Source organism: Pongo abelii, chromosome 7 (assembly GCF_028885655.2).
Source record: "Pongo abelii isolate AG06213 chromosome 7, NHGRI_mPonAbe1-v2.0_pri, whole genome shotgun sequence".
NCBI classification, from domain to species: Eukaryota; Metazoa; Chordata; class Mammalia; order Primates; family Hominidae; genus Pongo; species Pongo abelii.
The window spans coordinates 132842531-132857740 of record NC_071992.2 but is presented as its reverse complement, the minus strand read 5'-3'; the positions used below and the strand labels follow the sequence as shown (position 1 = coordinate 132857740).

Genomic DNA, 15210 nt, shown 5'->3' with positions numbered 1-15210 from the left:
ACAGAGTAGTTAGGTGAAGCCTCCATCCAGCTTCCCTCATCATGCACTTTGTGTTTTTGGTAGGAGAAGGGCAAGGGTAAAAGTCACATTCTGTTGGCTCTCCTGCTGAAGGCTGGAGTTTTCTCTGAACCCTTGGTCTGTCATTTGTACTTGTCCTGATAGTGTATCTTTGGTGATCTCAGTACTCATCTGTGCTACCTTGTAGCTGCCCCGGAACTGGATTGATAACTGCCTCACACCTAGCCTTACCTCCGCATTCTCCCCACATACTTGTGAGGCAATGGGAGTTCCAGGAGCACATTTGGTTTGTTCTCCATTGCATCTCAGTACTTGTTACCCTTTTAGATCTTGAGCCCATTTGAGAATTTGTTGAAAGCTTTGGACTATCTCCATAGTAGTGCATATGCATATGATTATAGGAGATTCACACATTCCTTGAAATCCCAGGATAAGGATTCCTGGGTTAGATATTGTCATAACAGGAAATGTAACATGGCCCCATTTAAAAATAAACCATAGATTCCTAACCTCAGATTTGTTGTTTATCATGGGCTGCCATGAAGGTTTCTGCTTGATCATTTTTCTTAGCTTGGAATGCTGTATTTCCTATCCTACGAAAAGTATTTGGAAGAAGCAGAGTATGTATGTAGGGAAAGAGGTGAGGAAGTGAGGACAAGAAAGGATGGATGGAGTGTGTGGTTATAAAAACTTCTATTTTTCTGGTTTGACTAAACCATAGGAAATTGTTTGCTCTTCCTAACCTTTTCTATAACTGCTGTCACTTTCCATTCTTGCCATCTTCCACTTCTTTAGGTTGCAGTTAACGATAGTCTTCAAAAATTATATTCCTCAGGCTTTCTTCTGTAATATCTTTGATACTGTTTTTTAAAATCCAAATCATCCTGATGTTTGAAGGTAAAGGAAGCTTATCTTTGGGCAGTTGAAGTTGCTGGAGTGGACCCTTTTCCTAAGCAATACATGGTGTATGATAAAGCTGTTTGCTCTATTTAACTGACTTTAGCTATTCACTTGGGTGGGCAGTTTTTTCACATAGCCTTGACCCAGTACCCTGAGTAAGCTGGCATTACTGCTCACTCCTCCTTCCCATCCCCACTGCTGTTCTCAATGTTTTTCTTTTTTTGAAAAGTCACCTGTTGGGGATAGGGGCAGGAAGCTTATTTCTTCTCTTTGGAAGAGTTATTAATGGAATCAGGAGATAGAAACTTATATGGTACAATGCAATTATATTGTTATATGCACAGTAATAATAGAACACCCAAGATTACCTTTTCTTGAAATCTAATTTCTGTAGCTTGTCTCTTTCTTTATTGAATCTGTTCTTTATTGTACTGAATATAATTAGCTTAGTGTTTTTAGTATCTTAGAAGTATTTTTTTCTCCTGGTAGATTGTTTTTTGATCATATTCCTATTTGTACATATGAATTCTGTTTCATGACATGAATGTTAGAAATGCATAGACTTTGATTTTTGTAGTGACACATACAATCTCCAGTCCCCCTCCCCAGTTTCCTGATTTCCCCCATCGCCAATATGGAGATGAGAAAAGGGGAGCTTGCGTAACACTCCGTGGAGGCCAAGTTAATCCAATCCAATTCTACACAAACATTTCCTTCTGACCCAGATGAGTATCATAGTACCTGGGTTCTAAGGAACATTTCTGAATAATAGGTGATGGTGGTAAGGGTTTGAGCTCTTCTGAGGTTTCCAGTGCACCAAGCTTTTGATGTAAATGATTTCGTTTAATCTTAACTGCCTTATGAAGTAGGTAGTATCGTGCCCACCGTCCCCCCAGCCCCTATGTCCCCCCAGCCCCCATGTCCCCCACATTCCCCATGTTTTCTTTTTCGGCAACAGAGGAGGCCAGTCTAGTTAATTTGTTGCCAGTCACACAATTAATGTGTGGTAAAGATGTTATTCAGACCAGGTTAGGTGCTTCAGATTCAGAGTAGTCCGGTACCCTATCCTGCTGCTCCCACAGTTTAGGAGCACTAGTAACCAGGTTATAGGTGACTATGGGAAAATCAGCAAGTTGGCAAGCAATAGAAAACTTTTGTCACTATGTATGTATGTATGTATGTATGTATGTATGTATGTATGTATGTACTTCTTTAACATTGTATGCATTGAATAATTGTTTTGCCAAAGAAACATGGGAAAATGATGATAAGAGTAAATAAGAAAGAAAAACCTTGTATGATCTCACTCTCTGGAGAACAGTTCCGTTACCAATTTAGCGTATTTCTTTCCAGTCTTTCTCCTTAGGAGGAGAGTGCAGTCCACACTGTTTACATATTGGCATTTATAGATGTTTTATAGTTTTATATTCTGCTTTTTTCTCTTAGCAGCTCACGAGCATTTTCCTATGCCATTTAAAATTTTTAGAAATGTTCTAAATGATTTTTGCCTTGAGGAAAACAAAGTCTACTCGGAAGGTAGTTGACTATTATAAGCCGAGTGGTGGAGAAGTAGTCACAATAGATGGCACAAATCCTCTAACTGAGGGAGAAAATATAGAAGTAGTAGAGTTTGAGGGTGGGGTTAATGAACTTAGTCTATACATACTTCATGGTGTGTGGTACCTATGGGACTTTTGAAAATGCTCATTAAGAAGCAAAAGAGCCCTTGGGCTCGTAGGAAAGTTTTTTAAATTGCCATCATCATGTGTTTGGAAGTTGAAACGATTATTTTCTAGGTGAGGAAATTAAGGCCTAGAGAGACAAATGTGTTGACTACCACTAGTTCATTGGGCAACCTTATTGAAGAGGGTATCTTTTAGAAGATGAGGTCACTATAGCATTATCAGGCTCCTAGTGCAAGCAGTGCCCAGTAAATGGTTTCAGAACAAATAAAGTGAAGTGATTCTGTGGGTCATTTATTATCACCACACTTTTGTGTGTACACTACAAACAGTACCTCCAAAAAGTGATCATTTGTTCTCTTTTGAATGTTTAGTGCTCACTTCTGATACATCTCTTTCTGTTTTGTAAACAAGTGGAGTTTGAAATTTACAGATTGTTTCTGTAAATAGAAAGAACCTATTAATTCATTTTGTTAGCCCCTTAATCTTTTTTTTTTTTTTGTAAAGTTGTACAAACAGTTTTCTGTGTTTAGAAAAGTACTCAGGTTGTTCTGTCCTTGATTTACATTAGAAACTGAAATTTATAGGAAAGGCAAATCAAGCATGATTTTTGTATAACAGAAATGTCTTCTTAAAATAGTTTTCATTGAAGCCCCACATGAAAATTTCATTTTAGGGTTAAGGTAATTTCATTCAGGGTTAAGTACTGGGAAGTGTTTCACCTACTTTAAGATCTGATATTTGTCTCCCTTTGGATATGAATGACCATGTTTTCCTTTTTGCTTTGATTTGGCTTGGAGCCAAATTGTATGTTTTAATCAGAATATCCATGGCCTGATTCACTTTGTTCAGTTCTCTGCCTCTCCTTCAGTTTCTACTTTCTATATTCTAATTTAGATGTTTTGTAGTTCTGATATTACTTATCACCTTGTATGGTTTAATGCAAGCTACCTCAAGTCCTTTGTGAATGGGGCAGAGCGTGCACACATGCACACAGGTGCACGCACACACACGTATACTTTCCCAATAGTTGTGACTTTTTTCAAGCACGTTAACAACAATCACATTTTTTAAATATTCCATTCTTCGGGAATATTTTCAGCACCTCTCTGCTAACATTAATCTAATACCTGTATGACAAGAGGTGTTACTTGTCCTCATGAAAGAGCCTATTACATAGTGTAAATTTTTTTTTTGCCTAACACTAAAGATTCTCATTTGGTCTTCTAACATACCATGCTCTTAATTGTAGCAAGAGGTAGCATTGGTCAGTAAGCTGTTCTTTATATGAGAGTTCTTCATGGTGAGCCCTTCCAGGTAAATTCAGTTTGTTTGTACAAACACATCTCAAATGACATAGAATTAACTTCCTGATGGCTATCTATCTTCCACTATGTGTATGTGTTTTCATGACCAAGGCCATAAATGTATATATGTATTTCAGATTCTTATAACCTCAAAGAAATAAGATCTCATGGTTTTATTTCATGATTTGCTTAAGAAGATAATATAAATTTGTTACAGGATGTAAGTGTTATTATGTGTGAATAATTCAATTTATTTCATAGAAGACTTCTTGAGACACAGTAAAACCTCAGAATACCTGATTTCTAATAATTGTCAAAGTTCATACTAGTTTTAAAGATAAATTAGGGTAACAATGCCTTCCCCCACCCTATTCCCATTCCATTATCCCCCAGCTTGGCGTTCAAAAAAATATTTTTTCAGAATTCATAAACACTTTAAAGAAGACATTAAACCACCCATGATTTTAAAAAATATTTCTGTAAGATTAAGAGGCAGTATTTTTGTTACTTCTTTTACAATACAACAGATTAGTGTCTAGGTAGAATAGAACTTACATTGGACACTTCAATGTGAAAAATGGAACTGTTAGTAAAATTTTTAAGCAGTCACAGGGTGGTATTAGTAAGAGATGTATTAATTGAAACAAGAGATGAATACATGGTACAGACTGGGTGCAGAGAATATGGATGTTTTAAGAAACTTGTGTACTCCATAATTCTTTCCACCCAAAGTAGACTCTTATTTAATTCTTTTTTCAAATGCACATTCTGTTTGCCTAAGTCTACATCTGCTAGTAGCTTTGAACATTGCCTGAAACGTATGTGCAGCTTGGCAAAAAGTCTGATATGAAGAGGAAAGCACAGAATAAAGTTTGTCTTGTTAAATAATGGCACAGAGCCTACACTGTTCACAGCCTAGTGCTCACTGGTGTCCCATGTTGCAGCTGGGAAGGAGGCCTATAATTATATTCTTAAAAGTCCTACTTTGGTTAGCTCTCATGCCAGAACAGATAGGAGATTTTTATGCATTCCACCTCCGTGTCGTATTTGTTGAGATCATTGGTTTGTTTCTGGAAAATTGTGGGGTTTTGTTTGTTTGCTTGCTTTTTAAGCTATTTGCATCTCCTGATTGAGCTTTGTGTTTTTTTTTTTTTTTTTGCTGCAAAGAACATGTACTAGATCTGGTCTCTGTTCCATCTATATACCTATATAGGTCATCTTTGACCTAAGCTAGTATTTAGTTACAAAGTAGTCATGGCACAAGCCTCAAATAGTAACATAGAATGCAGCATTTTAGGGGCTTGGTTATGTATTTGTGATAATTACCAACTGTAGTATTTAAAAATCTTTGATGGTGGTTTTATCACTTAAAATTTTACTGGCATTTATTGGTTTATTATTGGTTAATTTAATGTCAAATATACACAAGATGTGGTTTCTGGAAACCTAGAAATTTGTTGTGTATTTCTCTTGTATTTGTGCTGTGCTTCAATGATTCAGAAATAATTTACTGTATACTTCGCCAATAAGAAGTAATGAGGCTCTCAAAATGGGTGGCTGGCTAGCCTTTGGAGTCAGAGTCTGAAGTAATAGCTGTGGTAAACAGCTTTTCTAAAAGGATTTCAATAATCATGATTAGCTCATTAGAGTTATTGTGAGGAATATAAAGTTAGATAACATATGTGGAACACTTAGCAGGAAGTCTGACATAGTAAGTGCTCACTAAGTGGTAGTTTCCTTCTCTGTGCCTAGCTCTACTCTTTCCCTACAGGCTATGTTTATTTTAGAAATAATTTTATTGTATTTTTAAATAATTTGGATTTATTTGATAAAATATTAAGTCATTAAATATTAGATGGTAGATTCTTAAATTGTTTTTAATTTTTAGAATTTAAATGACTTTGTTAATTAAGAGTTCCCTAATAACACATCTGCAAAACACTTCTTTTTTCTTGATCTACTGGACATATCTTGAGTTTTCGAGTTTGAATAAGCTCCATTTTTAGTTTTCTACTTTCTCCTCATCCCAGCCTATCCATTGGTGGCAATTCTTTGTTCCTGTTTCTCAGTGAGAAATTGTATTTCACAAGGGCTCTCTTAACACAAAAAGATGATTTTTTTAAAAATGAGGACGAAGAATTGAAGGTAAGAAGAATTCTGTTGAGTTATTCTGCTGAACTGAAAAGCTTCTACTCTGTTGTCCTTTCCAGTGATCTTCAGGAGCACTTGAATCTCATACTGTTGTTTGGTTGGTTGCCATTGCAACTTCAGATATATATAACACTTAAATGTAAGACAGCATATTATTTTCAGTGTTTTCATATGTGACGGTAAAACAAGAGAAAGCCCAACAAATGTTGTTGATGTTTGAAAGGGATAGTTATTGGACAGTCCACCTCAATGAAGACAGATTTAGCTCTAGGCGCTTTAAAATGGACTGTTTTGCAAAGAGGATATCTGGAAAAACTGAATATGAATATACTGGTGCCAAACTTCAGGCAGTTATTCAGTGTTGTAAAGCAGGTTTTCCTTTGCTTGGGACACGCTTACCAATGAAAACAATTGCAAAAGTTGAAGAGATTTATAAAACTTCTCGTTTTTATAATCCTTCCAAATTTTGTGGCACCAGCTCAACTGCATCCAAGTGTGGCTTTTTGTATTAGTAGTTTGAGTTGGCTTAATAGTAACGACCAGTTTGTCTTTTTTTTTTTTGAGACTGAGTCTCGCTCTGTCGCCCAGGCTGGAGTGCAGTGGTGTGATCTTGGTTCACTGCAACATCTGCCTCACGAGCTCAAGCAATTCTCACGCCTCAGCCTCTCAAGTAGCTGGGATTACAGGCGCCTGCCACCATGCCTGGCTAATTTTTGTATTTTTAGTAGAGACGAGGTTTCACCATGTGGGCCAGGCTGGTTTTGAACTCCTGACCTCAAGTGATCCACCTACCTCAGCCTCCCAAAGTGCTGGGATTACAGGCGTGAGCCACGGGGCCCAGCCAACCAGTTTGTCTTTGAAATTTATGTGTTGCATACTACTTTTTCTCAGTGGAGATGTTTGCTTTTTTGTACTAAGAATGCCTAAAAGGTTCTTTTCTACTAAGTCCTTCTCTTAAACATTATGAATTTTAAAATAGTTCTGTCTCCCAAGAGGATTATCCTCTTGCCATTCATCTTTGGGAAATTTCTCCAGGAATATTTAGACATTAACTCAGAAGAGAATGTCATTGGTTGAAATTGCTGTTTTGACTTCCCTTAAATATGAGAACTTTAGAACAAAAATTGAAGCTTGTCTAACCCTGGACCAACTCTGCAAAGTTGCCAATCAGTGCTTGTTTCTTCATTGATCTGCATTAACACAGCAGTAGGCAGTTGGCACTTCGAGTCAAGGAGCCTTTTTTTTTTCTTTTCCTCCTCCTTTTTCCTTTTGTTTCTTTGACATGATTCTCTTCCTTCTGAGGTGTGAGCCACTCCTGAGCCTTATTTCTCGGGAGTGAAATACCAAAACTCCAGCCAGAAAAGTGAGTACTGGCTGCATATGAGGAGGCAAATAGCAGTACCTCATAGTCACCAGAGCCTGTGGGCTATGACATGGCATCTTCATCACAAACCAATTCCAGATATGCAGAGGCTTCTTCCCTCCCTCATTTACCTGTTTTGTAGCCAAACTGGGTCTCTTGTGCTCACCTTACCTACCCACCCAATATAACTCCTGAGAGAAACTAGCATAGCCACAAAAGCAAGGGTGTTTATCCAGGAGATTGGAATCTGGAACGACCATTTCTTATTTTCTGTGTAAAACTTAACCAGCATGTCATCATTTCAGAGTTGTTCCCTTGTCCATAGGCCAGAGGGGTAAATACATGTTAGCTGGTGTGGCAGCTTAGCTCCCTTGATGGTGCCTGCCAGGAGCATGGTTTTGAGACAGGTCACTGGGACAGTTGCTTTTCATTTCGTATTCCTACTTAGGTTTACCAGGAAGCTTTTGCAGGAGTTGGCTTTCTACTTTTTGAAAATTTGGATGGGAAGGGGAGGATAAACTGGGGGTGAAGGGAGATGGGATTCAAAGAATGGGGACACAGACCTGAAAGTCTACAGAGATAATGCAGTTCACGTGGCTGTGAGTTGTGTCTCTTGTTCCTTGGCTTATAATAAACAGAAACAGTATTACTGATTATTTTTTTTTACCTTATTACATCAAAGTGAGCTCTTTTCAAACACTGCATTTGTTGGCGCTTCATATGAGCAGAGTCATGGTGAGAACTGGGCCTCTGTGCACTGTGGTTCATTTCGGAGCTCCAGCATCCCCAGCCCCACCTTTTAAGACTCACTTGCAGTCTGTTTAGGTCCTTTCTTTATATGATGCCTCTGAGAGGGCACTTAAAAAAAAAGTTTTGTTTTGTTTTTAATTTTAAAATTGGGGTGGTAAGTCCAAACCAAGATAGAGAATCTCCTGGCACTTTACATAGATTAGGCCCAACACATACATTGTTTATTAGTGAAATTCTAGTGCATTGTATCTTTTTAAAGTGATTTTCTTAATTGACCAATCATTGCTCTTGGCCCCTTTATTTTGATATTTAGGTGATATGAAAACTCTTATGACTTACAAATGTGTCCAAAATCTTGCAAAATCTTTTATGTCATATTCTAAACCATGGAAGAGGAAATGGAAATGCTCCCCTCATTTCCCCTAATAAAGAAGCTGATCTCTCTTTACTCCTCAGTCCCCAGAAATATGTTGGAGGAGTGGTATCTCCACATGGCTATAGGCTTTCTTGACTTTCTTCCCTAGTTTAGAGGAACACTTCATTTTCATTCTTACCCTTGTCAGAGGTGCTGTAGAATAGGTAAAACTCTGGATGAAGAAGAAATTTGGAAGTTTGCTACGGATCTTGGAGTTTTTTACCTCGTGTATCCTGGAGTATTGTACCTCGTGAATCTCTTGTATTCAGGCTGTTTGAGGAGAGACTTAGCAAGATTACAGAATATTTTTCAGAGGAATGTATTTTTATTTTAAATCATAATGCGTGCTGGAGGCCCCTTTAGCTAATAGAAAATTATTTATAATTAGTATATCCAGTGAACAATGTGGAATAATAGCGTTTTGACTGGGATTGGGTTCTCAGATCTCTTTGGAGATGGGAAAATTAAATATCAAAGAAGAATTATTAACTGTACAGCAAGATCCCCACAGGGGAAATCTCAGAGCTGGCATGAGAACCTCGACCTCTAGATTCCAAGTCTTTCTTTTTTTTTTTATAGTTCTTTTTTTTTTCCTTTTTTTTTTTTATTAAGTATTTATTGATCATTCTTGGGTGTTTCTCGGAGAGGGGGATATGGCAGGGTCATAGGATAATAGTGGAGAGGTCAGGAGATAAACACATGAACAAAGGTCTCTGGTTTTCCTAGGCAGAGGTCCCTGTGGCCTTCTGCAGTGTTTGTGTCCCTGGGTACTTGAGATTAGGGAGTGGTGATGACTCTTAAAGAGCATGCTGCCTTCAAGCATCTGTTTAACAAAGCACATCTTGCACCGCCCTTAATCCATTTAACCTTGAGTTGACACAGCACATGTTTCAGAGAGCAGGGGGCTGGGGGGAAAGCCATAGATCAACAGCATCCCAAGGCAGAAGAATTTCTCCTAGTCGGAACAAAATGGAGTCTCTTATGCCCACCTCTTTCTACACAGACACAGCAACAATCTGATCTCTCCTTTCTTTTTTCCACACTTCCCCCTCTTCTTTTCAACAAAACCGCCATCGTCCTCATGGCCCACTCCCGATGGTCGCTGTCTCCCCGGAGCTGTTGGGTACACCTCCCAGACAGGGCGGCCGGGCAGAGGCGCTCCTCACTTCCCAGATGGGGCGGCGGGGCAGAGGCGCTCCTCACATCCCAGACGATGGGCGGCCAGGCAGAGGCGCTCCTCACCTCCCAGACGGGGCGGCCAGGCAGAGGCGCTCCTCGCTTCTCAGACGGGGCGGCCAGGCAGAGGCGCTCCTCACTTCCCAGATGGGGTGGCCACGCAGAGACGCTCCTCACCTCCCAGACGGGGTGGCGGCTGGGCAGAGGCGCTCCTCACTTCCTCCCAGACGGGGTGGCGGCCAGGCAGAGGCTCTCCTCACCTCCCAGACAGGGCGGCCGGGCAGAGGCGCTCCTCACTTCCCAGACGGGGCAGCCGGGCAGAGACGCTCCTCACCTCCCAGACGGGGCGGCCGGGCAGAGGCGCTCCTCACTTCCCAGACGGGGCGGCCGGGCGGAGGCGCTCCTCACTTCCTCACAGAGGGGGCGGCCAGGCAGAGGCGCTCCTCACCTCTCAGACGGGGTGGCCGGGCAGAGGTGCTCCTCACCTCCCAGACGATGGGCGGCCGGGCAGAGGCGCTCCTCACTTCCCAGATGGGGTGGCCGGGCGGAGGCGCTCCTCACTTCCCAGACGGGGCGGCCGGGTGGAGGCGCTCCTCACATCCCAGACGATGGGCGGCCGGGCAGAGACGCTCCTCACTTCCTATATGGGATGGCGGCGGGGCAGAGGCTGTAATCTTAGCACTTTAGGAGGCCAAGGCAGGCGGTTGGGAGGTGGAGGTTGTAGCGAGGCGAGATCACGCCACTGCACTCCAGCCTGAGCAACATTGAGCACTGAGTGAGCGAGACTCCATCTGCAATCCCAGCACCTCGGGAGGCCGAGGCGGGCAGATCACTGGAGGCCAGGAGCTGGAGACCAGCCGGGTCAACAGGGTGAAACCCCGTCTCCACCAAAAACACAAAAACCAGTCAGGCGTGGCGGCGCGCGCCTGCAATCCCAGGCACTCGGCAGGCCGACGCAGTAGAATCACAGGAGCCTGAAGCAGGGAGGTTGCAGCGAGCCGAGATCACCCAAGTCTTTCTTTTCTGCTATTATAAGTTGGCAGACTCCAACCTCTTCTTATATTGTAGCTAAATTGTGTACTAATATGTTGTGTAAGTTTTGATTTAAAAATAATTTTTTAAAAATCTTACTTGTTCTGTCAGTTGCTTAATAATCTCTCTTCTTCCCTTTCCCTTTAAAATAAATAGCAAATTTAGTTTCGGCTCCCATTTTACTTATAATACTGGGACTTTTCACTCATAAATTAAATTTGATTACAATTTATTAGCCAAATCAGTGATTTTACTTTGATTTAAAAGAATTATGGAATTTCAAAACAGAAGGAGATCATAGCAGTGATTCTGTCCCACTTGCCAAATTTATGTGGTTGATGTGAATCGTTAAACTAGCTGGGGGGAGGTGAGATTCCTCTTACATGCTAGAGAAATAAAATATGAAGATAAAAAATAATTGGTGTAAGATTATCATATTTTATACTGCTTTTTCAGGCTATCATATTGTGTATAAAATAGGTTTCTAAGGTAGTGATGTTTTTAATGGTGGTTTAAAGTATAGCATAGGTTATGTGACTTTGATTTTGTATTTTATTCATAAATATACAGAAACCCTGGTTTGGTATACAAAGTGTCTGGTGTCTGGTATCACCTTCTCCCCCATACCCTTAGTAGCCTAACTTCCTCTATATTAACACTTTTTTTCCTTTTTATGAATGAATGAGCCCACTTTCAAAACAGGCACTTAAACTGTGTACATCTTGACAGTAGTGCAGCTTCCAGCTCTGTTGCAACATTGCCGTAGGCTTAAGAAAGTCTCTTCAGATAGTGGCAAAATAACTTTGTTTGGTAGTTTTTGTTTGTTTAGCTTTTCTACATAGCAAAAAAAAAAATCTCAAAAAACACAATTCTTGTGTAGTTGATGAGTTGGCTGCCATCTTTTAGCATGAGAACTGTAACTTCCTTGGAATAAGCAGATTTATAACTTCTTCGCCTACAAGTAATGAAAAATCAGACTGTGTCCATCTGAGGAACACTCTTTTATACTTTATGATCCTGAGTCTTGTTGGCTTTGTAAAACCATACTGGTATAACCAAAAGAATGACAGATGTATAACTTTTCTTTTGCTAAAACCTGAGTAAGAATTTTGAAAATGAAACAGGTTTCAAGTTAAGCAAATACGTTTACTCAGCGTGGTCATGTATTCATAATAATAGAAATAGTTTGGGGCTGGATGCAGTGGCTCATGCCTGTAATCCCAACACTTTGGGAGGCCGAGGTGGGTGGATTCTTTGATCCCAGGAGTACGAGACCAGGCTGGGTAACGTGGTGAAACCCCATCTCTACAAAAAAACAATACAAAAATTAGCCGGGTGTGATGGTGCACACCTGTAGTCCCAGCTACTTGGAAGGCTAAATCAAAAGAATCACTTGAGCCCGGGAGACAGAGGTTGCAGTGAGCCAAGATGAGGCCATTGTACTCCAGCCTGGGCAACAGGATTGAAACCCTGTGTCAATAATAATAATAATAAATAATAATAAGAGAAATAGCATGGCTATTATGTTGACTATAAAGTTTTCTCCTGTATTATATATTTGCTGTGCATTATTCTGCTATATTGCTTTTTAAAATGTCATTTATTATATTGCTAGTTTTAATCTGTATTTCTGGTAATACTGCTTTAATATAGTATACATTATAGTCATTAGTATACATTGTAGTCATTAATTTGACAAAAGTAAAAGTCACTGAACCTTTTCATTCTATACATGGTCATTAAAATATAACTTTATTCTAAGGAAAAAATAGTGTCTGTTACTTAAAGGAACACACAAACAAGAAAAAATAATTCTTTAAAAAATTTAGCATATGCAGCAGGGGGCACCAGATGAAGGCAAAAATATATTCTTATATTTTGAATCAGCTACAGCCTGTATCCTCTTCATATATAAGCAGTGTGGTTGGTAGTTAATTGTTTCCCCTTAGTTTTCCTAATGGTTTTAGTTTCTCAGCTCTAAAAGCTGTGTTGAAGAAGAGATTGATAACTCTTCCTTTTTTATTAATTCAAATGAAACTTCTTACAACCAACCAATTTAGTAATTACACAAATTTTTCTTCAACATTTACTATTTTGAGAGTTTCAAAAAGGGGAGTAGAAGCCACATTTAATAATTCTTTGGTTAGAACAAGGTATTAATATTGTGTGGAATACATTTTCTACAAAATATTTTTTCATTAAAGAATAAAAGGAAACCCCTGATGATTTAAAAGCCTAATTTTGTTTTGTTTTATATATGAACTGAATGAATTTTAAGTCTGGAATCCTGTTCCCTATTGCTAATAAATTGTTAGGTAGACATTTGTTTCCAAAAGGCTTGTTTTTAATGTTGGTAACATCATTAAAAAGTTTTTTCTTTTAATTTCCTCTTCCCCATCATCCAGTCCAATATCAGATGGAAATGATGCGGAGCCTTCGCCATGTAAACATTGATCATCTTCATGTGGGCTGGTATCAGTCCACATACTATGGCTCATTCGTTACCCGGGCGCTCCTGGACTCTCAGTTTAGTTACCAGCATGCCATTGAAGAATCTGTCGTTCTCATTTATGGTTAGTAGGAGGTTTATTATTCTTTTTTCCCTTAATATTATTACTACTATTTTTGCTTTCTGTCTTTTTTGCCTCTAAGAGCAGTCTGGCAGGCCTTCTCAAGTAAATACCAACCCTGTTTCTGCAGCAGCCTCAGCAGCAGCTCAGTCTAGACAGGGTTTCCTTCTTTCTGTTTATTTTTCTTGCTATCAGAGCCCTGATGTGTACATTTTGGAATGCTGGAGTAGCTGCTTCATTTTTATTCCTCCATCTCCCCTCCCTCATTGAAGGGGCCGGTGGAACTAGACCAGATGTCTAACAAACCCCGATTGCTAGAGTGTCTGGCTCTGTACGTGACTGACCAATCATAATACAGTGTGCCAAGTTTTTTTTATACCTCTGACAACAGCGTACAAAACCTGGACTGTTTCTTAGCACAAAGATTTTTTTCTTTTCGGCCTATTTAATGGTGTTTCCTCAAGCTCTCCAGACCAGATGTTCTGTGCTGTATCAGAACTGTAGGCAATTTAACAGCTTTATAGCCTTCCCCCTCCCCAAACACTCACAGTTTGCCATATCTGGCAGACTTGCATATAGTTTCCAGCTGAGAAGTAAATGTAACGTCCTGAGTATCTGTCAGAAAAAATACTAATGAATACGATCAATCTTATGAGCTGCCCCAAAATTGTTTCAGTATGTTAACAATTGGATTACAGTAAAGAACAAGTTGTTAAAGTGTACTTATATTGGCTGGAAACATTGCATCATCAGACCTTGATGAATTTTCCACTTGTTTCAATCTATTTTGGTTTTCATTTTATCACCTATTGCTAAAAGTTTCACTGTGTTAAGTTTCATACAACATGAATGTTAACACAGGTTTTAGGCGAATATTGGCATGCCAGAGCCGTTATCATGCAGCAAGTGCTAAGCTCCCTTACTCATGGAGTGTTTCAGCGGTTAGTTTTGACAAAATTAGTTTCTCCAAAACCAAAAAGACACTTTTGTGATAGCAGTTTGACTTGAATGGTTTTGTTTTTACAATCTGTTTTAACGAAAAAATGTGAACAGTGATTGTTAGGATGGATAAATTTTGTGTGCGGGGCTATTCATTTTAAGTTGAATGAGGAGCTACCCAAGTACATGCAGTGAATTTTCATGTTTAATATTTATCAGTGATTTCCTAATTATACAAGATGTCTAGAACATACGATACATTTAATTTTCAGCAAGATTACTGGTTCTTGCTGAGGAATGAATTTGAAAATAACTCTTTTGCATCTTTAGTTTTTGACAGAGGAAATTACTCTATTGTAAGTAGGGTAGAGGTATTCCTGCATTTTCAAGTGCTATTTGCTATAGTGCTTTGAGTCTGCTTCAAGTTGTGTTCTGGTTATTTATTTTGATCTTTATTTTGCAAAGATTGTGTGATATGTAACAGAATGTGCCTAGAACCAATGCCATTCAAGCATGGTAGTGACAAAATTCTTAGTAATTTATTTCTCTTTCCTTGTTTGAGATCCCATAAAAACTGCCCAAGGATCTCTCTCACTAAAGGCATACAGACTGACTCCTAAACTGATGGAAGTTTGTAAAGAAAAGGATTTTTCCCCTGAAGCGTAAGTGTTTGGGGGCATCTGGTAAAGGGTTGGGTATTTTTCTGTTGAGATTTTTCTTTGCCACATCTCTTGAATCCTCGGTTGTGGTGTGGTAATGCTTTTGCCATGTGGACTGTAGAAGTTTTCTGCATGCCGAGTGCTGCTTGCTCTCTCCCTTCCCATGTTTAAATTATTCTTTAGGGAATATCTCATCTGTTGTTCTCACCAAGGGTGAATTCAGTTAGAATGGGAATTAATTAGCTACT

The 15210-nt window shown here is 39.4% G+C and overlaps 1 protein-coding gene across 1 annotated transcript in view; it reads left to right on the top strand.

Annotated features, from left to right (window-relative positions):
- The window catches only part of EIF3H (eukaryotic translation initiation factor 3 subunit H), a 110368-nt gene that overhangs the window by 83093 nt on the left and 12065 nt on the right, over nt 1–15210 (top strand). The window contains exons 3-4 of the mRNA XM_002819374.4: nt 13200–13367; nt 14866–14965. Of these exons, the coding sequence (XP_002819420.2) occupies nt 13200–13367; nt 14866–14965 (268 nt within the window). The remainder of the gene's footprint in view (nt 1–13199; nt 13368–14865; nt 14966–15210) is intronic.